Below are 23,967 nucleotides of genomic sequence, written 5' to 3' on the forward strand. Positions count from 1 at the left end.
CGTCGCTCAAGCCAGAGGCTCAGCACAGAGTAGCCAATCTGCCCTTCTCGGGGGAAACCCTGTTTGGAAAACATGCGGATGATGAGATGGCCCGCATGAAGGCAGAGGCGGAGACCCTGACGGCTGTCGGGTTGGAGAAGGCCGAGAAGAAGAAGCGCCCGTTCCAGAGGCGGTTCGGGTCTACGGGCAGAGGGCGTGGGCAGGGTTCGGGACAGCAGCAGCACCAACAGCAGCAGTTCCGGAAGCCCTTCCAGAAACGCCAGAGGGGTAGAGGAGGCCAGCAGGCTGCTACCACTACCAAGGGCCCGGCCGGGTCTCGGCCCTGAGCGACTACTTCCCCCTCAACCGTTGCCCACTCCAGTGGGGGGAAGCATTCAACTTTTTCCGGCAGAGTGGAGAAAAATTACTCAGGACAAGTGGGTGCTGAATATTGTTTGCAATGGATACAGTCTTCGGTTTATCAGCCCGCCTCCAGCGATTCCGCCGGTAAGCTCTCAGTTTCAGCTGCGAGAGCTCCAGGCAGAGGCAGACATCTTGTTGAGAAAAAAGGCGGTAGAAGAGGTACCTCTGTCTCAAAGGGGAAGAGGTCTGTGTGAGAAGTTGGCCTGATGTATGATGTCACTAGTTATAGTGTACACCTTATATCAGTCCAAATACCCTTATGGTGATTGGTTGTAAAGTCAACCTTATAGACCAGCTATCCTAGTGGTAGCATGGACAAGAGCAGTCTTAGGCTAAACTCTGAATGGCATGTGAAGCCAGCTGTGATACCATATATAATCCCTTGAATACCAAATGAAAGGACACCACACAGATATATATATAAAATAAAGTGTATTTATTCTAAGCAAACCCTCAGCACTCTTTATGAGATTAGAGGTAAGTACTACACAGTCTTATTTATGCATACATTAAGTCACACAGGTAAGTAATACAGTTAGGCCCTAGGGGCCACGCAAACCATATACTAAAGAAGTGGTATAAGGACCACTGTCACGGAAATAGGATAGGCCTAGGCCTAGGGAATCGCTGGGGCTACACTACACTAGCAACAGTTAGGAAGTGGGAGGCCCACGGGATTCGTATGCAGAGTGGAAACACTCACGCGTAATGCGTAAAAGTCACTAGCAATAGTACAGTTTAGAAATAGATAGATTTAGGACACTTCCGGAGTAGCTAGGAAGTTGAGACTTGAAACTTAGACACTAGGATAGTCACTATCCTGATGAGCACCGGAGTACCCAAGTTACCTAGCCCACAGGCTGCGGGTGCATAGGGGTGAAGTTGCGTCGGGTTTCGTCGTCGACTCCTATGGATGCCTGAAGAAAGATGCTGACAGGCAGTCAGTGAAGAGTGTCCGGTGGATCCCAAGGCTGGGATCAAGAAGAGAGGAGACCTGCAAGCAGAAGGGACAGAGTCAAGGTCACTAGCCAGTGACCACGTGGAACCAGGAAGGAACCAGACGATGTCGTGAAGATTTGCAGGTGAAGGTGAAGCTTGTCGCTGCAGCCAGGAGGACCAGGAAGCGTCGAGGACGACCAGGACCAGGAGGCGAGCTGTCCCACGAAGGCTCTTGCTGTCGGCGGCGTCGAAGTTGGACTAGGACTCACCAAGCCTTGGCAAGCGGAACCCACGAAGAACGGAGGACTTGCTTCTGGTGCAGACCAGGAAGGTCTGGGATGCTTCTTCTTTGCAGAGAAGCGGGAGCCAGTCTGGAGGAGCCAAACCAGCGCAGAAGATTTCAGGGTGCGTCGTCACAAAGGCCACTAGCCAGCGGGCAAGCAACCGGACAGACGCGGCAAGCAGGAAAATGCTGAAGGGCGCCACGCAGGACTCGTTGAGTGTGGGGGGCTGATCTTCGGTGCAGATGGTGCTTGGGGGTGGGGCTTCTCAATCCCCGGTGCACAACTTCGAGGGTGCCTCAGAAGCTGCGTTTGAAGATACTAGCCACTTTTCCCAGGTAGCCGGTCCCACGTCGCTCGTCGCCTCCCCGGATCTCAGCTCTGCTGTGGATGTGGATCAGGGTCGGAGAAGTCTGGAAGTCAAGGCTCTGGTCGGGCTCTGCAGTCGGTTCCTCGTAGAACGTGGGCAAAGCAAAGGGTAGTCTCTTGATGGTGCCTGTTTGCACAGGGTAGCCACTCCTTGGCCACAAGGGAGATTATTCAGTCTTCTTCTTTCGTCGAATGTCGAAGGTCCAGAGTTTCTGTTCAAGATTGCAGGTTCAGGATAATCTAAAGTCTTGAGGCCCAGCTCCCACTCTTATACTAATCTGGGGGGCTGGGATACCTGCTAGGTCACGCCTTATGGGTGGGACCTGGGAGGGGGTGGTTACACCCACTTCCCTTTGTCCAGTTTCGCGCCAGAGCTGGGGCTGGAGTGCCCCAGCACCGGTTTGAACTGGACTATGCAAGGAACACCTTGTGTGCCCCAGGCATGTCTCATTCCTTTCAGCCCACCCTGCCCCAATACACTAAAGGCTGTCTGGGGAGGTGCTAGCACCTCCCCAAGCAGGAAACCTATTGTCCAGGCCTCCCTGGCTGGGATCACTCCCAGCTGCAGGAGGTCAGACTTGTGTCGTGGCAGCAGCATCCATTTTGTGATGCTGAGGCTTTGGTCAGAGGCTAACAGTGAAGTATGATTTTAACATGTCTTTCCCTCTAGAAGGGGGGAATAATATCCTCATGTCCAGAAATGGTATGGGGGTATTATTCCAAAGTGTTAGACACCTTACACGACATGTTTTGATACAGCCCAACCATAGTTACCATAACCGTTTAAGATTATAAGGCACTTTAAGAGTATATGGTAGGCTATATCATAGAACAGCTATAAGGACATGGTTCCGAAAGCTGCAGACAGGCTCAGCTCATGCTAGAGCACCATCTCACATGTTACCAAGCACTCTGCCTCCAGGATTGTTAAGGCCTGCCATAGGAGTGACTGATAGGTACACATGTGTCTATATATAAGGGTAGATATAGGCATACTATATCTAAGCAAGGGGTGATTACACGACCTTGCCCCAGCTGAGTGATCAGCCAGTTGTGTCTGATTGGAAGGCCAGACCAGGGGTGGCATAATACATGCTGCAGCCCCTGGGAGGCCTAGGGTACACCTATGCCCTGGGTACCTAGGGTACACTGTACAGGGTCCAATAAGGTGATCCTTACCAATTGTGTATGTACCTAGGGTACATGGAGTCCATTTTAAGGAGAGAGCAGACAGCCTGAGACCCTGAATGGCAGGATCTCAGGCCAACTAAGTCGAAAAACCAGCTAGACACTAGGCAAAAAGTTGGGGGTAACCATAGTCAGATATCCACCTTCCTACAGTCTGTACTCTCGGTTCTTCCTCGTTCGCAAGAAGGACAAGAACGAGTTCAGGCCCATTCTGGATTTGCGACAGGCAAACAAATGGATTCGCAGAGAGAAGTTTTGCATGGTATCGTTGCATCAGATTTACCCTCAGCTGCAACGGGGAGACTGGCTCTGTGCCATAGATCTACAGGATGCGTACTTCCATGTGCCCATCGCACGGAAGCACAGGAAGTTCCTGCGATTCCAAGTCGGCGCCAATCACTATCAATACACAGTACTGCCATTCGGGCTAAAGTCTGCGCCCAGGACCTTCTCGAAGTGCATGGCGGTGGTGGCGGCACACCTGTGGAGGAACAAGGTGTTTGTCTACCCGTATCTGGACGATTGGCTGATCAAGGCATCATCGTTCTCGGAAGCACAAGAACACTTCCGGTGGACGTGCGCTCTCTTTCACAAGCTGGGGTTGCACGTCAACATGTCCAAATCGGTCCCGACTCCGGTCCAGTGCATACAGTACCTGGGAGCCTCCATCGATACGTGGTCATCAAGCGTGTCTCCTTCGTAGGAGAGACGGTTATCACTCCTTCGGAAGGCTCAGGACCTCAGGACTGCTCCATCGACGACAGTGAGGAAGGTGTCTTCGCTGCTGGGATCGATGGCCTCCTGTATCCTCCTCACGCCTCACGCACAGCTGCACATGGGACCACTGCAGGAGTGCTTGGAGGATCAGTGGGATCAGAAGACAGGTTCTTGGGACGACAAGGTACGGCTGTCTCTACATGCTCTTAAGTCTCTGAAGAGGTGGTGTTCGGCGAAAAACCTCCTCAGGGGGGTTCCCTTCCACAAGGACATTCCCGCGAAGAGTGTTGTGACGGATGCGTCTCTCCAAGGCTGGGGAGCGCATTCCGGGGACTTACAGATTCAGGGAACGTGGTCCCCGTTGGAGTCCACGTACCACATCAATTTCCTGGAACTCAGAGCTGTCTTCCTGGCACTGAAGGCCTTCCTTCCGTCCTTCCAGACCAACTCGCTGCTGATACAGACGGACAATACAACCACTATGTATTACCTCAACAAGCAGGGGGGGTCGAGATCGCGCACTCTGTCGCAGGAGGCGCAGGCGATCTGGCACTGGCTTCTGGCCCGAGGACTGACGATTACGCCATGCATCTGCCAGGGGTGCAGAATGCTCAGGCGGACGCACTGAGCAGGCTGCTTCAGGAAAACCACGAATGGGTCATAAACGACGAAGTACTAGGAGAAGTCTTCGCAAGGTGGGGGACTCCAGACGTAGATCTGTTCGCCACCGCCGAAAACAGCAAATGCCGAGACTTCGCATCCAGGTACTACCAGCGGGGGACGCTGGGGAATGCGTTATGGATCGATTGGTCGAACAGCTTTCTGTACGCTTTTCCACCCATTCCCCTGATTCCGGCAGTGCTCATCAAGCTATCCCAGTCCAGGGCGCGGATGATCCTGATCGCCCCGGAATGGCCCAGACAGTGGTGGTTCACGGACCTACTTCACCGGTCTCTCCTTCCTCACATACGGTTGCCGTGCAGGCCGGACTTTCTCACGAAGTTCGGGGGGCGGATGGTGCACCCCAACCTCTCGTCTTTGAGTTTGGCGGCATGGCTCCTGAAATAGTGCAATTTGGCCATCTGAATCTGCCAGAAGATTGTATGGACATACTGAAGGAGTCTAAACGGCCTTCCACTCGGACGTCTTATGCCTACAAGTGGAAGAGGTTCTGTATCTGGTGTAAGTCCAAGAACTTTGATCCTACGACATGTAAGGAAGATGTCATCCTTCCGTACCTTTTGCATTTGGCGCAGTCTGGCCTTAATTTCCATTCCATTAAGGTTCATCTGGCTGCTTTGACTGCTTACAGGAAATGCCCTTCACAGACTTCCTTCTTTCAGATCCCTGTGGTCAAGGATTTTTTGGAAGGCTTGAAGAAAGTGTTTCCTCCTGTCAGACTTCCCTCGCCTTCCTGGGACTTGAATGTGGTGCTGTCCAGACTGATGAAGGAGCCTTTTGAACCCATTCACAAGGCTTCATAGCAGCACCTATCCTGGAAGGCGGCGTTCCTAGTGGCCATTACATCGGCCCGCAGGGTGAGTGAACTTCAGGCATTATGTTGTCAAGAACCTTATACTGTATTTCATGCTGCTAAGGTTGTGATGCGTACTCACCCTAAATTTATTCCTAAGGCTATCTCTGATTTTCATGTCAACCAGACCATAACTTTACCTACGTTCTTTCAGAATCCCTCTTCGCCAGCGGAAAGGTCTCTCCATTCCCTGGATGTTCGGAGGGTGTTGAAATTTTATCTGGATAAGACCAAGGACATTCGTAGGTCAGACTGTAGGAAGGTGGATATCTGACTATGGTTACCCCCAACTTTTTGCCTAGTGTCTAGCTGGTTTTTCGACTTAGTTGGCCTGAGATCCTGCCATTCAGGGTCTCAGGCTGTCTGCTCTCTCCTTAAAATGGACTCCATGTACCCTAGGTACATACACAATTGGTAAGGATCACCTTATTGGACCCTGTACAGTGTACCCTAGGTACCCAGGGCATAGGTGTACCCTAGGCCTCCCAGGGGCTGCAGCATGTATTATGCCACCCCTGGTCTGGCCTTCCAATCAGACACAACTGGCTGATCACTCAGCTGGGGCAAGGTCGTGTAATCACCCCTTGCTTAGATATAGTATATCTATATCTACCTTATATATAGACACATGTGTACCTATCAGTCACTCCTATGGCAGGCCTTAACAATCCTGGAGGCAGAGTGCTTGGTAACATGTGAGATGGTGCTCTAGCATGAGCTGAGCCTGTCTGCAGCTTTCGGAACCATGTCCTTATAGCTGTTCTATGATATAGCCTACCATATACTCTTAAAGTGCCTTATAATCTTAAACGGTTATGGTAACTATGGTTGGGCTGTATCAAAACATGTCGTGTAAGGTGTCTAACACTTTGGAATAATACCCCCATACCATTTCTGGTGATGAGGATATTATTCCTCCCTTCTAGAGGGAGAGACATGTTAAAATCCTACTTTGCTGTGTAACCTCTGACCAAAGCCTCAGCATCACAAAATGGATGCTGCTGCCACGACACAAGTCTGACCTCCTGCAGCTGGGAGTGATCCCAGCCAGGGAGGCCTGGACAATAGGTTTCCTGCTTGGGGAGGTGCTAGCACCTCCCCAGACAGCCTTTAGTGTATTGGGGCAGGGTGGGCTGAAAGGAATGAGACATGCCTGGGGCACACAAGGTGTTCCTTGCATAGTCCAGTTCAAACCGGTGCTGGGGCACTCCAGCCCCAGCTCTGGCGTGAAACTGGACAAAGGGAAGTGGGTGTAACCACCCCCTCCCAGGTCCCACCCATAAGGTGTGACCTAGCAGGTATCCCAGCCCCCCAGATTAGTATAAGAGTGGGAGTTGGGCCTCAAGACTTTAGATTATCCTGAACCTGCAATCTTGAACAGAAACTCTGGACCTTCGACATTCGACGAAAGAAGAAGACTGAAGAATCTCCCTTGTGGCCAAGGAGTGGCTACCCTGTGCAAACAGGCACCATCAAGAGACTACCCTTTGCTTTGCCCACGTTCTACGAGGAACCGACTGCAGAGCCCGACCAGAGCCTTGACTTCCAGACTTCTCCGACCCTGATCCACATCTACAGCAGAGCTGAGATCCGTGGAGGCGACGAGCGACGTGGGACCGGCTACCTGGGAAAAGTGGCTAGTATCTTCAAGCGCAGCTTCTGAGGCACCCTCGAAGTTGTGCACCGGGGATTGAGAAGCCCCACCCCCAAGCACCATCTGCACCGAAGACCAGCCCCCCACACTCAACGAGTCCTGCGTGGGGCCCTTCAGCATTTTCCTGCTTGCCGCGTCTGTCCGGTTGCTTGCCCGCTGGCTAGTGGCCTTTGTGACGACGCATCCTGAAATCTTCTGCGCTGGTTTGGCTCCTCCAGACTGGCTCCCGCTTCTCTGCAAAGAAGAAGCACCCCAGACCCTCCTGGTCTGCACCAGAAGCAAGTCCTCCGTTCTTCGTGGGTTCCGCTTGCCAAGGCTTGGTGAGTCCTAGCCCAGCTTCGACGCCGCCGACAGCAAGAGCCTTCGTGGGACAGCTCGCCTCCTGGTCCTGGTCGTCCTCAACGCTTCCTGGTCCTCCTGGCTGCAGCGACAAGTTTCACCTTCACCTGCAACTCTTCACGACATCGTCTGGTTCCTTCCTGGTTCCACGTGGTCACTGGCTAGTGACCTTGACTCTGTCCCCTCTACTTGCAGGTCTCTTCTCTTCTTGATCCCAGCCTTGGGATCCACCGGACACTCTTCACTGACTGCCTGTCAGCATCTTTCTTCAGGCATCCATAGGAGTCGACGACGAAACCCGATGCAACTTCAACCCTATGCACCCGCAGCCTGTGGGCTAGGTAACTTGGGTACTCCGGTGCTCATCAGGATAGTGACTATCCTAGTGTCTAAGTTTCAAGTCTCAACTTCCTAGCTACTCCGGAAGTGTCCTAAATCTATCTATTTCTAAACTGTACTATTGCTAGTGACTTTTACGCATTACGCGTGAGTGTTTCCACTCTGCATACGAATCCCGTGGGCCTCCCACTTCCTAACTGTTGCTAGTGCAGTGTAGCCCCAGCGATTCCCTAGGCGAGGCCTATCCTATTTCCGTGACAGTGGTCCTTATACCACTTACTTAGTATATGGTTTGCGTGGCCCCTAGGGCCTAACTGTATTACTTACCTGTGTGACTTACTGTATGCTTAAATAAGACTGTGTTGTACTTACCTCGAATCTCATAAAGAGTGCTGAGGGTTTGCTTAGAATAAATACACTTTATTTTATATATATATCTGTTGTGGTGTCCTTTCATTTGGTATTCAAGGGATTATATATGGTATCACAGCTGGCTTCACATGCCATTCAGAGTTTAGCCTAAGACTGCTCTTGTCCATGCTACCACTAGGATAGCTGGTCTATAAGGTTGACTTTACAACCAATCACCATAAGGGTATTTGGACTGATATAAGGTGTACACTATAACTAGTGACATCATACATCAGGCCAACTTCTCACACAGACCAATTGTTTGTTAATTATGGATCAGTCAGGACCGGTCTCGCGACCTCTAAGCAGTTCATTTCTCGGGGGATTGTGTCCTGCATACAATTGTGTTATCAAAAGGCTAATAAGACCTTAGGGGGTAAACCTAAGGCTCATTCCACCAGGGGCAAAGCTGCCACGACGGCTTTGCTGCGTAATGTTCCGATTGCAGAAATCTGCAAGGCGGCCACTTGGAAGTCGGTCCATACCTTTGCTGCGCATTACTGTCTGGACACGGATGCCAGGGCAGATGCTCAGGTTGGGCAGGCTTCGCTGCGAAATTTGTTCGCACAGTAGTGTATTGTCTTGTGTGTTCTCCACCGCCGTTGTTGTATGGGGATGGGCTTGCCATTCTATTCACTAGATTATGACTATACACAGAGATCCCCTACTACAGAAGGAGTAGTTTCTTTTCTGTAACTCCAGTTCTGTAGTAGGGGTATCTCTGTGATAGTCATAAGCGCCCGCCCTCCTCCCCGGTGGAGAGATAATTCTTCATGTGAGGAATGCTACAGGTCTGGCGTGCTACGCCTTCAAAAAGAACTGAAAGTAGAAGGGACCTGCTGTGCATTCTGGGATACTGGGAAAGTTCTGGAAATCTGGAAAGTTTTCTTAAAGGCGCAGTATCCTGTTCTCAGCCACATAATGGCAGCCTATGGGGCTTATCTGTCCATTCCTTCCTCTCTATCATTCCAGAGGCTTTTGCTGGTAGAGGCAGGGTTTTTTCCTGTGTGGAGAAAAGCTGGACAGGCAGTGCTGTTTGTGGATGTTGGTGGAATTCTAGTTGAAGTACTGGACAGTGTAGCCTGTGGGTATGGGCTGCATTATCTGTCTTTGAATTAAATTCTCTCTTAAAGGTGGATGCAGGTCTGCATGATTTGACACCTTAAGAGATTATTTTTTATTGCTCCGGGGTCCACGCACATGGGCGGCACTATTCACTAGATTATGACTATCACAGAGATACCCCTACTACAGAACTGGAGTTACAGAAAAGAAACTACTCCATCATTATCACACGGCTGAGGTAAGGGTTTGCAATCATCACATGGATGAGATAAGGATACACCATCGTCACACGGCTGAGGTAAGGGTACATCATCATCAAACGGCTTAGGTAAGAGTACACCATCGTCACCCAGCTGAGATAAGGGTACACTATTGTCACACGGCTGACATAAGGGTACACCATTGTTACACAGCTGAGGTAAGGGTACACCATCAGCACATTGATGAGGTGAGGGTACCCTATTGTCACATGGCTCAAGTAAGGGTTCCCCTTTGTCACACGGTTGCCATAAGGGTACCCTAATGTCACATGGCTCAAGTAAGGGTACACCATAGTCACTCGGCTGAGGTAAGGGTACATTATCGTCACATGGCTGAAGCAAGGGTACACCATCATCACATGGGTGAGGTAAGGGTACACCCGCATCATACGGCATAGGAAAGGTACACAATTATCAGATGACTGGGGTAAGTGTACACCATTGTCACACGGCTGAGGTAAGGGTATGCAATCATCACACGGATGAGGTAATGGTACACCATCGTCACACAGCTGAGGTAAGGGTACACCCTCATGAAACAGCTTAGGTAAGGGTACACCATCTTCACACAGCTGAGATAAGAGTACACCATTGCTACATGGCTGAGGTAAGCGTACACCATCATCACATGGATGATGTAAGGGTACCCTATTGTCACATAGCTCAAGTAATGGTACCCCATTCTCACACGGTTGACATAAGGGTATCCTAACGTCACATGGCTGAGGTAAGGACACATTATCGTCACACCGCTGAGATAAGGGTACACCATCATCACACAGCTGAGGTACGGGAACACCATCGCCCCACAGCCGAGGTAAGTGTACACCATTGTCACGGCTGAGGTAAGGGTACACCATTGTCACTCGACTGAGGTAGGGGTATGCCATCACCACACGGCTGAGGTAAGGATACACCGTCACACGGCTGATATAAGGATACACCATCTTCACATGGCAGAGGTAAGGGTACACCATTGCCACACCGCTGAGGTAAGGGTACACCATTAACACACGACTGAGGTAAGGGTACACCATTGTCACATAGCTGAGGTAAGGGTACACCAATGCCACAGGGCTGAGGTAAGGGTACACCATTGCCACAGGGCTGAGGCAAGGGTACACCATTGTCACACAGCTGAGGTAAGGGTACACCATTGCCACATGGCTGAGGTAAGGGTACACCATTGTCACTCAGCTGAGGTAAGGGTACACCATCATAGTATTTTGGGTGCATGCAACTCCTGATTATAGTAGTTGCCTTAAATAATGTTACCAGAAAAGGAACACGCTACTAGAAATTCTCAAAGTGAATGGCTGTGAATTTCAGCGACATTAGCCACTTGTTAATCCTCTCAAATGAGCGGTGTAAGCCCTCTAGTAAGAAAATCCATGTAGAGGTGAATGGCAGAAAAGATGTCCAGGGCTGCTGCTGCTACACTGAGGGGGCCCTCCCAGTCCAGGTGCTGCCAGAGAAGCCTGTTCACACCCAGTGGGACTTACAGAACATTTGGAGTACTGAAGAAGCATCTTCCATGTTGTGTAGAATTCACATGGATCAGTTTGAACTGGTTATTTTTGGTGCCTTTAATCAGTGTTATGGAATTTTCATTCATCTGGATAAAGCTGACTGAAGTCTCAGGGGAAAGTCCTGCTCACTTCAGGACTTAACGTCAAAGTAGCTCTGCTACTTGAACAGGGGTACATTTTCGGGAAGCCCTCTTCCTAATTTATTCACGTTATTTGCATTTAAATTGTTAGTTTGAGAGCATTTAATGTCTTTTATCAATGATTTTGATTTCTTTATATTTTTTTATCTTTTGATTACATTTTCTTTGTTTTTGTGATAATTTGTCTTACTATATTTTTTACTTTGTCCTTAACCTTGTATGGACCATGAAGGTACTTTATTTCTTAAAAGTATGCCCTTCTCAATGGCTGTTAAACTTCTACTTTGTTGCTTGTGCCCTACTATGAACGTTAAGCCAGAGATTCCTCCCAGGATCCAGTGTTCACAGCTCTCTAAGGCTTTGTCCTCTCTCCACCAAATTCTAACACATGCATCTTACCCTTCGTATTGACGTCCATCTCACTCAGTAGTGTCCAGTGATGATAATCTATTGTCTCTCTTCCTTTAGGGCCGCAACTGTGGGGGATTCTCCTGAGATGGCATCCAAGAACAGTAAGTACAGAAATTGAGCAAAGTTACAAAATGGGGCCTTTCAGATTCTGCACAGGGAGCTCCAAGAGCCCAGATATGTTTTCAGAAAGGACAGACCTTCTGCTGAAACTTTGTCTCCTTAGGGTCTGATACAAGAACTAAAACCTGGCCATACAAAGCTATGTGCAGAGCTCATGGTCTAACTTCAGGACAATGTTAATCCTACACTCTTCCCATGGGAGATTAGTGTCCAAGTGTCTTCATTGTCAGCAGGACAAAAGAAACTGTGATGACATTTGAATAGTGCTTCAAACCTTTGGAGAGGCATCAAATCACATCATCAGACGGGCGCTAGTCTATAGCGTGAACAAGTGCATGGTTGCACGGGTGTTGTGTTTGCAGAGTAGTAGGGCTCCCTGGGTGCAGAGGTCAATGTTTGAAGACTGTTGTCTGCTCTTTTGCTGGAGAGGATGGTGAGCTGTGTAATTCGGGTCTGTAACTTCCCTAGAGTCCAACACCCACCTTCTCAGCCAAAATCTGTGCATCAAAAGCTTCTTTAAGCACAGACATCAGTTGTCCCTATATTGTTATTTTCATGAAACACCCTAAGAAAGAGTCATGACAGTCACAATCCAGAGGGACATGGTGTACTAGGAGAGATGAACCATAGACTGGTTCCTCGTGATGGTGCCCAGATAGACCTTCTTTCCCTGACCCCCTCCACACTTTCAGACTGTTTCACACTCTTTGGCCAGCATACACGTTTGCTGTTCAAAAAGTGAATTTATTGCTTGATCCTCATCTAGTGCAACAAAGTCTTCATGAGACCCTAGAAGCCTTAGATATCCTCCTCCCTCAGGCTCCAAGCCCCTTATATCCCATCCTCTTACATCACTTGCCACTTGCACCAGCAGGGAAGGTAACATGTTTGTTCAGTCATCCTTTTTTACCTTATTTTCACCCTCACGAACACAAGCACAACTGGTTTCCATTGCTAGAGACAGGAGCAGCCAATGTTTACATAGAAGCTGTTAGTCTGAGACAAGTCCATTCATTAGGTGCCTAAACCCCAAAGTATTCAGGCTCTGGTACAGTTTCCAATCTCAAATCTCACTAGAACAGAAAAGTTTTGAGTTTTTCCGGAGCCCTTTATGGACGAGACATTCCTTTATTCTAACTATGGGCCATTCCACCATGTCACCTGTGCTCCCTGTAGCTGCCTGCCAGCCAGCGCTGTCTACTTAAATTTGCAGGAAACCAGCAGAACCTAAACCTAGGGCCATAGATGCCTCATTGGCACATACAATTGGAGTCTAAAGGCCAGTTATCTGGACCACTTTGATAAACAGCTTTTTGGAGTCTCATTGAGACACAATATTTCATCCAGTCCACAATCAGTAGCCAGTGTCATTTATGAAGTGTTAGAGTTATGTGCACTCGTAGTTGGACACAAGAAACAACCCTCAAGGTGGCATTTTGAATTTTCTCAAGCGTGCTCTTGTGCTTCTAGGGTGCGTGCCCCTATTTAGTCCCCCTGTAGCTGACACAAACTACAGCTAAGAGTTTTGGCTTGATCTTCCATGTTAAGGTGATTATCTAAGACCACTCCTAGGGACTTTACCATTTTCTTGAGGCTAAATACATAATCCCCTACTGTCATAGAGTTGTAGACAGCACACTGTTTGTCCACTGCAACCCTCGGATTCACTGGTAGCAGGTCAGCTTTGATTGAGCTGAAAGCAAGTCCTCTGTGCTCCATCCATTTGCTGGTATCAGCAGTCAAACCTGTGTGAACTCTCTGACAGGTCCTGTTCAGACCTTTCCAGTTCCTTCATTTTGTCCCTGCAGACTCTACTAATTCCAAACCCTGCGTTATTCTGACGCTTGAAGTTCTTTCATGGAAAGTGGGAAGTTTTCAATCAGGAGTAGAGGCGCTAGAAATCTCTGCACCCCACGCACCTGCTTTTATCATTACGATAGCCAAGCGACCGTCCTTGTCACCAGGGTTGTTTTGTCTTTTATCTGGGTTAGTGTCTGCTAGTCCCACATTGCTTTCAAAATATAAGATGCGATCGATAATCAGATCCTATAAAAACCCAGGTATCGGACTCTCTAGATTAGAGAGGGACTCTGCGCCAGTGCTGTCGAGGCTGAGGCCACGCAGCGTGCAGCGTCAGACGGCGGCGTCAGCGAGAAGGGGGGGCCTTCAGAGGGCCGCTGTTTGTTCTCTCGGAAAGAGCGGTCTCGCCATTTCATAACGAGATGACGCGCGCTGCGCTGTGGGAGCCATCGCTGAAAGTCGGGAAGAGACTTGCGGTTTATTGCTGCCGATAAAAAATAGTGTAGAGTTTAGAAAAGTGTTTAATTAGGACAATGTCAACTCATTAATTTTTTTTTTTTGTTTAAATCTGTTTATTGTATTTTCATGAAACAACATTTTAATACAATCCACAACATTGCACAGTGCCTTAACCCAAACATTCACAATACCAGCTAATGGAGGGAAGTACAACCATTTGTTATCGGGATAAGAAAGCAGCACAAATGTTGGGTGCTCGCCGGTTTCTGGGGTATCATAATTAGGGCTCCCGGTTTTCCGGATTTACGGATTTATACATATAAATACAGACGGAAATCGATATTTCCTTTGTCTGTATTTATATTTATAAACGGTAAAATACGAGTAAATGTTGCCGCGCTAGTCTCCCGCCTCCCGATTCCTGCAAGCAAAAACCCGATGCCTCTGGGTTTCAGCTGACAGGGCAGTATTGTGTAATGTGCTAATTCTTCCAGCAATAGTCGGAGTGGCGATTCAGGGGCTCTAGAAGGGGTGAACAACCAACAAAGCCCCATTAACAAGCGAATGGTCTTTTAAAGACCTGTGTAGTGCTCGGGGCGGCTGTGTGTAAGCTGTTTCAGCCCGGGCTGCCACAAACGTGGGGGAGGAGTAATTTGTCCGAGAGAATGTATTTTAATATCACGCGCAAGAACAATCCTCTTGCTATACAAAATGCATTTATAAAAAATAGATTCTGAAACCAAACCAATTTTTTCGTTGACTTGCAGGCATCAATAAGAGGGTAAAGCGCACTGCCATATTCCTCTTTCTTTGTTATTTGGATTGCTGTGCGCGCGATTCGCAATGTCTGGAGGAAAATGCCTCAGCCAGTTGTGTTTTTATGTGAAGTGAAAGAAAGACTGGGTGGTCGCAATTAAGTGAACGCCCTTGCCTGAATGCACTGTTAGTTTTTAGACTGCGAATGCTTCTGGTAACCTCTCAAGTCCCAAAAGAACATTTACCACGTTTTGCGAGTGAACAGTAAGTTAATGACTACAACTGTGTTTTTTAAATTAACTGTCAGCGCTGATTTTGAGGAAATTAACACTTCTAATAATTCATTAGAATCTTAAATTTAAATTTAATGACGAAAATATATGTTCTCCTTCCATCTCGCGTACAGGTACCAAGTGCATTTAAATTCAAAATGTATATTGAAAAATGGCCGCGATGCTACCATAACATGTAAGAAGCGTGCTGCTGTTGGCTAAAAGGCACGCTCCACGGACTCGAAGAATCTGGCAGGTTCTAGAAGACAAATCAGTCCTTGATTGGCAGGAGCACATGCTTCTTTCCGAAATTAAACATTTGAGCAGTCTCCAAAAAGTTAAATTAGGATTGACAAACAGCTGAAAAATATACAGTACGTGTCGGGACAAATTACATACAGACTGCAACAAGCGTTTGCAATGCAATAGGTCTCGCATTACTGAAAAGTTTGAGCTATTGGCGTTTGTTAATAATAATGGAAGACCGATAGCTTAAACTTATAGTAATGTGAGAGCTATTGCAGTGCAGAATTTTGTTTTCTCTATTTTTTTTTTAATTCAAGCTACAAGTGCGGGTGCTGCGACTGCTTTAAAAAAAAATAGAATTTTTTTTTGCAATGCAATTGCTGTCGCGTTACTGGAAGTTTGCGCTATTGGTGTTGCATTATTATTAGCAACGGCAATAGCTCTCTTTTGAAAGCAGTAACCTGCTGATCTGGTTACATCATACCCACTCTGTAATCTACTTGGTACATGTTCTTTGCATCCGGCCTATTAACCCTCTGCACTAACTTCACAGAGGTCACAACCTCAACTATACAAAACACTGTTCTGTTTCTAGGATGATAACTAATCACACGAGTTTTCTTGACATTTCTGGGAGGCCTGGTAATTGGCGGCGGAAAGAAAAGCCGCAGCAGGTGCTTCAAAAGGTGTATAAACTTCCAAACAGGGCGCCCCCAGAGTATCGTCCACTTGGTGGCAGCGGAGTGACGTCTTTAGTACATGTTTGCCCCATATGCTCGGATATGCACTGTTATGCAAACTGTATTCACTGCTGTGTTGCTAGTGCCAACTCCGGTCCTCTCTGTTAATAAACGTGAACCAGGAACATAAAGAAACAGCATAGTTGGGTCAATGTAAATAAATGTGGAAAAATACTAGCTGTAGCGTCGCCTTTTGCTTGTGGCAAAAATAAATATGGATAAATACAGAAAAAAAGCCCAAAAAATAAATATGGATAAATGCAGACGGAAATGGCAAAAAAATAAATACCATAAAACCGGGAGCCCTAATCATAATACATCTAGGTGCCCAGCCTTTTAATTTCAAAAAGTGAACAGTTGATATTTTAGACAAATTATGAGAATATCATTGATGGTAATAAACAGTCAAAACATTGGGGCATGCCCCCCCCCCCCCGGGAATGCTGTGGCACTCAGTGTCATTCTGGCAGGCGCAACTCAGGCTAGGCTGCGTGCCGGAGGAGGGGTAATTTCCTTGTTCTTTCTCATTGCTTCCTTATATCGATACCATTGAGGGGGCGCGCACATTGTGGGTAACAGGGGTAATTGTGATTAACCGGGTGGGGGGCATGGGCGGGCGGAGTGCTCACGGGCTGCTGCAGTGTGGATCATGCCTCTGCATCAGCACCCTTAGGGGGCGGCTTGTGTGTTACGGAGTGGGTGGGGGTACTGCACTCTGGTTGATTCCGCATGCGTCTGTGTATGCTCAGTGCGTAACCGTCACATGTATCGCTGAATGTGTTTAGCTACATGTTACTTGTGAGGGGGTTCCGTTTCTATTCGCCTGCTGCAGAGCCAGCGTCAGGCTCTAAGGCCTCGTCACCGCTCAGGAGTTCCCGTAGCATTGCGTCCCAGTTTTCCACAATGGGGATCTTACGGAGACCCAGTGTCCTCCCTGCACAGTGCTACGCTCTCGGCTACAGCCCAGACCTGTAGCAAACGCTTCCAGGCCTGCACCGCCGAGGGTTCCGCCGAGCGCCAGCTCCTCGTGATCAGTCTCTTTGCAGTGATCAGCCACAGTGCCAGAAACCAGGAGGTGACTCGCAAGCGCTTGTTGTTTGCATACAGGTGCAAGACGCAGGTCTCCCATGTCGGGTAGATGGTTCAGCCCATGTAGCGGCTTAGTGCTGACACTACCGACTCCCAGTACTCCCCCAGCCTCAGACAGTTCCACAGCATGTGCAGTAAATCCGCGTCGGCAGCTTGACAGCGTGGGTAGGCGGCGGACGCAGCAGCTCAGTATTTTTGCATTTGCGCTGGCGTAAGTTTGCCCTCTGCGTTATAAAGTATTGTATGAGTCAGAACCGCATGTTGCGCTGGACACCTATCTGGCCCTCCAGCATCCTGTTACGCTCAGCTTCCGTGAAAGGGCGTTGGAGGTCTTCCTCCCAGTGCGCGCTCAGGCAGAGTAACGGCATTGTGTGCGAGACCGCACAGATGCCGCAAACCACTTTGTGAGATGTTTACCCCTCCCCATCACGAGCAGGTATTGGATGCTTAGGTGCATGGATGGGTCAGTTGACATGTCTCCCCAGTGCTCATGTAGGGCGGCTATGAATACTCTGTGTTTTAGAAATTGCCCTGATGCTACTCCGTAGGCATCAATGAGTGAGGCATAAGACAACAGGGCCCCATCATCATACAGATCCCCGAGGTTTTGTATACCACTGTCAGTAAGACGGCGCACTCCTGTAGCAGCGCAATGTTAGCGGCTCCATGCTGTAGGTATGAGTATATGGCATTGCGCTTATAGGGAGTTTGGATGCCCCTCACGTTCCATGTTATGACATTAATGTGTGCAATACTGGGGTATATGATGTCCAATTGCAGTGTGCCGCCCTCCACGATGACGTGGCTTGTTGGCGTGTAGAGCATGTGAGTGCCCAACCTCTTGCAGGGTCTGCTGTGACGTAAAGTACAAGAGAAGGGGGTGGGGAGGGAAAACAGTAGAACTTGAAAAATTTCTGCAGAGTGGAACCCCAAAAGGAGCCCACCCAAACCATAGTGCAGGTCCATTCTGCATCAAGCAGTGTCAGTACAATGTGGGGTTACGGGTTGCAGTTGGTGGCGCTGGCTTCATTGCTCATGCTGTCTTGAGTTGTCGCTGGTGTAACCCCTGCTAGAGGCCAGCAGATGTCCAAGAGGCTTACTACTTGCCGGATGGATGCAGCACGGTGGTGCAGTTCGATGGACCGCCATCTGATGCTGTTAGCGGGGTTGACTACTGTTCGCGTCATGACGGCCTAGGAGCCGCAGCGATGATATCATGTCTGTCAAGACTACAGGCGCTAAATGATATAGTCTGCAGTTTCTGGAGTCACCTCAGGAAGATGGGGGGAGTCGGGTCCTCCCGACTATGACTGGGACAGCTCATCTTCTGCCATGGATGAGAGATGTGAGAAGGGTCGCCCAGTGTCACCACGACCTGTAGGGCCCTTCGACGTTCCACGATGATTTGCTCCAAATTGGGAGGCATGAACTGTGAAGCCAGTGATGTCGCTGTCTGATGCTTGCTGCACCTCCTACGTCCCCTGGGTTGTTGAGCTGTCGCCGCGGCTCCCATCTCTGGACAGCCAGCGGATAACCCCTGCTCCTCCAGCCAGGACCAAGTGTCTGCGGGCGACTCGAAGAAGTGCGTGGTGCTGTCCACTCCCACGCAAAGGCGGGCAGGAAACAGGATGGAGTATGACATGCTTAGTTCTTTACCGACTGAAAGGACTTCCTGCGCCGCTGGACCAGCGCGGTATAGTCCATAAAGAATATGATGTGAGCATTACCAACTTTTATGTCGAAGGACTTGAGGATCAATAAAGGTCTTGGCTGCGCCCCGGGGGGCCTCTGAGATGGAACTCGATGCGTCGGCTCAACAACAAACTGGTGGGACAGCGCACCTTCTGGCATAAAGGTCTTTATCAACTGCTCTGTGTATTGTACTGGGTTGCGGCCCTCCGAATCTTCCGGCAAGCCTACCACCCACACATTATTGTATCGTGACCAGCCTTCCGCATCGTCCAGCCGTTACTCAAGTGTCTGGACTCTGGCATGAGATCCGCCACTTTTGATGAGTTTGTGCTAGTGGTCGGGCGCAATTCTGAGATGGCTGGCTCTTGAGTCTGCACCTTGTTGGCTAGCTTTTTTTGATCTGCATGCAGCAGGGTAAAGTCTATGGCTACTTTATCAATTTTCGCTTCAAGGGCAGAACGTGTTGTTTCCATCGTCACGCCCAGCTTCTCAACAGCACTCAGGACCATGTCCATCTTCTCTGATAGTGTTTGGTGCTGGGCCGCGGTGGTCGGCATTGATTGCGGCCCCTCCGAGCGTGCGGGTGCCTGGAAGGAGGGAGATCGCAGTCGGCCCATGACTAGCTGTTGGGCTGTCGGCATATGTGCGGCAGGTGGTGAGCGTTGCGGAATATGCTGCAGGTGTCGGACCTTCGATTCGTTCTTCTGCAGCTTTTGGTTGGGTGGGCGAGTAGGAGCCCAGTCCCTAATTCCTGTCGTAGCTGGGTTGACTCTGAGCCTTCCCCGACACTCACGGTCACTTACCAGGAAGGGAGTGAGGGCTCCTAGACTAGACACCTCTGGCTGTTCCTTGTGTCGTGTCAGATCCGAGCCCTTTATGACCCCCTGTGTCTGTCCCGTGTGGTCCCCAGGTCTGTGCAGGCACGGATGCTTAGTCCACCTCAAGGGAGGGTCCCCGGTACCACGTGTTCTCTGGGCACTATCTCCAGGACCGCCCAGCCAGGTAGGTGCGGATGATCTCTGAAGTCAATGCCAGGCTGTGGGCTCAGTCCGGGAAAGGCCGGCACCGGCGAGCTCCAGAGGTATCACTGGGCCACAGGCCTCTCGTGCTCCCCGCCCGTGATGGTGTATGTCACCAGGAGGGGGGGAGGGGAACTGTAGGAGAGTGGGGATGATATCCACAAGGGGTTGGTTACAGCCCATTTGAACTTCTGTTTGGGCATCCTGTAAGAGGACCACTATGTTTGGTGAAGGAGGGCTGGGAGTTACCTCTCAAACCTCCAAAACAGGATGTGATGGACTATGTACTTGGTCTCCACTCTAGGATGACCGAATACATGAAGAAGGCAACTAAAAACCTGGAGGCCAGCCAAGAACTATAAAAAACTTGGTATGACCAAAAGGCTGTGCTGACTGTGTACCAGCCAGGACAGAAAGTGTGGGTGTTGGAGCCTGTGGCCCCAGCAGCCCTCCAAGATAAATGGAGTGGCCCCCATACAATTGTTGAGCAAAAGGGAGAAGTCACCTACCTGGTGAATCTTGGAACTCCCAGGAGCACCCTTAGAGTGCTCCATGTCAACAGATTGAAACCATTTGTTGACAGGGCTGACATGGGCTTGCTCATGGCAACTGATGAGGAACAGGAGGAGGAGAGTTACCCACTCCCTGACCTGCTCTCACAGAACCCTGATGATGGGTCAGTAGATGGTGTTGCTTTGGCAAGCAGCCTCACTGACCATCAGCAAACTGAGTGCAGACAGGTTCAGCAGCAGTACAGACATATGTTTAGCCTGACCCACTACCTGGTGCACCCATGAGGTGGACACTGGGGACAGTCTGCCTGTCAAGAGTAAAATCTACAGGCAACCTGACCATGTCAGGGACTGTATCAGGACTGAAGTCCAGAAAATGTTGGAGTTAGGTGTGATTGAGCCTTCAGATAGCCCTTGGGCTAGTCCAGTAGTCCTAGTACCCAAACCTCATATCCAGGGTGGTAAGAAAGAAATGAGGTTTTGTGTAGACTACAGAGTCCTCAATGCACTCACCAGGACTGATGCCTATCCCATACCAAGGGCAGATGAGCTGATTTATACTTTGGCCTCAGCCAAGTATCTGAGTACATTTGACCTAACAGATGGCTACTGGCATATCAGGTTAGCTGAGGATGCCGTGGCCAAAACAGCATGTTCGACCCCTAGTGGGCACTACCACTTTGTGGTGATGCCCTTTGGTTTGAAGAATGCACCTGGCACTTTTCAGAGGTTGGTGAATAGAGTTCTGGCAGGGATGGAAACATATTGCTCAGCTTATCTAGATGATATTCCTGTCTTTAGTTCCTCCTGGCAGGATCACCTTGTCCACCTCAGAAATGTTTTAGAGGCTCTGCAAAAAGCAGGCCTCACGATGAAGGCCACTAAGTGCCAGATAGGGCAGAGTCAGGTTGTGTACCTGGGCCACCTTGTAGGTGGAGGCCAGGTTCAGCCTTTACAGAGCAAAATCCAAACCATCATGGAATGGGTTGCTCCAACCACCCAGACACAGGTGAGAGCCTTTTTAGCCCTGACCGGGTACTATAGGAGGTTTTCTTAAGGGATATGGATCCATAGTGACCCCCTTAAATGATCTTACCTCACAGAAAATGCCAATAAAGGTTCAGTGGACAACTAGCTGTCTGAAGGCATTTGAAGACCTAAAGCAGGCCATGTGCACTGCCCCATCTTACAGAGTCCAGACTACACCAAAAAGTTCATTGTCCAAACAGATGCTTCTGAGCTGGGTGTGGGAGCTGTACTGTCTCAACTGAATGATGAAGGTCAAGACCAGCCAGTAGCTTTCATTAGCAGAAGGCTGACCCCTAGAGAGAAACGTTGGTCAGCTATAGAGAGGGAGGCCTTTGCTGTGGTGTGGGCCCTGAAGAAGCTGAGGCCATACTTGTTTGTCACTCACTTCATAGTTCAGACTGACCACAAGCCCCTCCTATGGCTCAAACAGATGAAAGGTGAAAACCCAAAACTTTTAAAGGTGGTCCATTTCCCTACAGGGGATGGACTATACAGTGGAACATAGACCTGGGACTCAACATGCCAATGCAGATGGACTCTTAAGGTATTTCCACTTAGAATACGAAGACTCAACTGGTCAAGGTTAGTTTAGTGTCCCTGCGTTTGAGGGGGGGTTGTGTAGGAGAGTAGGAGCTGCACCTTATGTTGCCCCCACTTTTTTTCTGATGTTTACACTGGTTTCTGGCTATAGTCTGACTGGGACCCTGCTAATCAGGGCCCCAGCCTCTCTATTCTCTCTAAACAACTTGAAGTGCATATTAAGTGCACTAGTGATTGGATACTGTGGTACCTTATGAGCCCCTAGTATATGGTACCTTAGGTACCAAGGGCATAGGTACTTCACAGGCCTACCAGGGGCTGAAGCATGTATTATGCCACCACTGGGAAGCAGACTAAATCTGACACCACAGGCCTGTTACTGCAGCCTGGGTGAGGTAGTGTTAGCACTCCTCACTGAGATATAGGTTCACTATATCTCACCCTGCACACACATTTAAACCTATCAGTCACCCCTAAGGCAGGCCCTATCAATCCTAAGGGCAGGGTGCTTGGTTTCCATGTGAGTGAGTGTCTCTGCCTGAGCAGGGCCCCTCTGCAGCTCTCAGAGTCTATTCTCTGGGGCTGTTTGTGAATGCGGTCAAACCATATACTCTTAAGTGCATTATAACCTTGCGGTTAATGCTAACTTTGGAATGGCTGCATCAAAACATGTCGTGTTTTGTGTCAAACGCTTTGGAATCATACTCCCACACCAGTAACTGGTGTGGGAGTATGATCCCACCCTTCTAGAGGGATAGACATGTACCCACTGTGGAAACACGGTAGAATCCTGAAGAGCCCTGGCATCACAAAATGGATGCCACCAGTCACAGACACTGGGCTGCCCTCCTGCTGCTGACCGAAACTCGCAGTGGAGGAGGCCCAACAATAGGCATCCTGTCACAGGGAGGTGTGACCACCTCCCAGACAGGGTTTAGTGTATTGGGGCTGGGTGGGTGCACTTCTAGAGTGCTTTGAAGTCCTGCACTGGTGGAGCCGTAGGCACCTCTGTGCATATGCCAGTTCAAACCGGCTCAGGGGCTACCTGCCCCTGCTCTGGCGTGAAACTGGACAAAAGGAAGTGGGTGTAGCCACCCACTCCCCTGACCCTCCCATAGGAGGGGTAATAGAGCTAGTCCCTCCCTTCCTTGTAGTATAAGTTAGGGAACCCTTGCCATTGCAAACTAGATATCCCTGGATGACGCTCTGAAGAAGAATCATGGACCTTCGATGTTCCACTACCTCTGGAAGACTGAAGAATCTCCCTTGGAGTCAAGGAGTGACTCCCCTGCTTGGCAGGCACCAAAACGGTCGCAAACTTTCCCGCTCCCGCCGGAGTCCGAAGTCCCTGCAGCCCGGAAGTGGATTTCCGGACTTCTCCAAAGCCATCGTGAGTCCCCAGTGACGCTGAGGCAAGTGGACCCCACGAATGACGAGGAACCACAATACCTGGGTACCATGCACTATTTTCGAGTGCAACCCCTTCACGACGTTCTATGAACTTGTGCATTGGACAACGTGTGGTCCAAGCCTCCAGCAGGATTTCCACCGAAGATCAGAGGCCTACCCCGTCCCGAGTGACCGTGGGCCCCTGTTGAGTGAATTCTCCCGAGGCGTCTTCGCGATCCCTTGCCGGCTGGCTTGTGGGTCCCCTGAAGATTCTTCTACAGTTTCAAAGGGCTCCTCTGGTTGCTCCAGGCCTGCCCTGATTTACCCTCGCTGGGTGAGTCCCTCAGACCTTGCTGGTCTGCACCGCTGACTTTTTGTCCTTTCCACGAGACTTGCTGTTACCAAGGCGTGTTGGCTTCAATCTGGTCACCGACACCGCAGTAAGCTGCAGACTTCGTGGGACACGCCGAATCCAGCTCCTGGTTATCATCAACGCCTCCTGGACCTCGTGGCTGAAGAGTCAAGACACCCGTGATCACCTGAAATCACCCGACGACTGTGGGCATCCATCTTCCTTGCCCCGGGTCACTGCCAAGTGACTTTGAACACTGTCTCCTCTGCTTTCAGGTCTTCCTTCTTCTGAATCCAGCCTTGGATTCCACCAGACACTTCTTCTGTCTTCACAAGCAGCAAGTCTTCTTTGGCTCCCATTGAAAACAACGCCGC

General features: G+C 49.6%; 1 protein-coding gene across 2 annotated transcripts in view; it reads left to right on the forward strand.

The window, feature by feature from the left end:
• LOC146808724 (cell adhesion molecule CEACAM18-like) overlaps window positions 1–23,967 on the forward strand; it is a 383,945-nt gene that overhangs the window by 306,856 nt on the left and 53,122 nt on the right. For both annotated transcript variants that reach the window (XM_085614227.1, XM_085614226.1), the window contains one exon: window positions 11,636–11,679. In XM_085614227.1, the coding sequence (XP_085470353.1) occupies window positions 11,636–11,679 (44 nt within the window). The remainder of the gene's footprint in view (window positions 1–11,635; window positions 11,680–23,967) is intronic.

This window comes from Triturus cristatus, chromosome 7 (assembly GCF_964204655.1).
Source record: "Triturus cristatus chromosome 7, aTriCri1.1, whole genome shotgun sequence".
NCBI classification, from domain to species: Eukaryota; Metazoa; Chordata; class Amphibia; order Caudata; family Salamandridae; genus Triturus; species Triturus cristatus.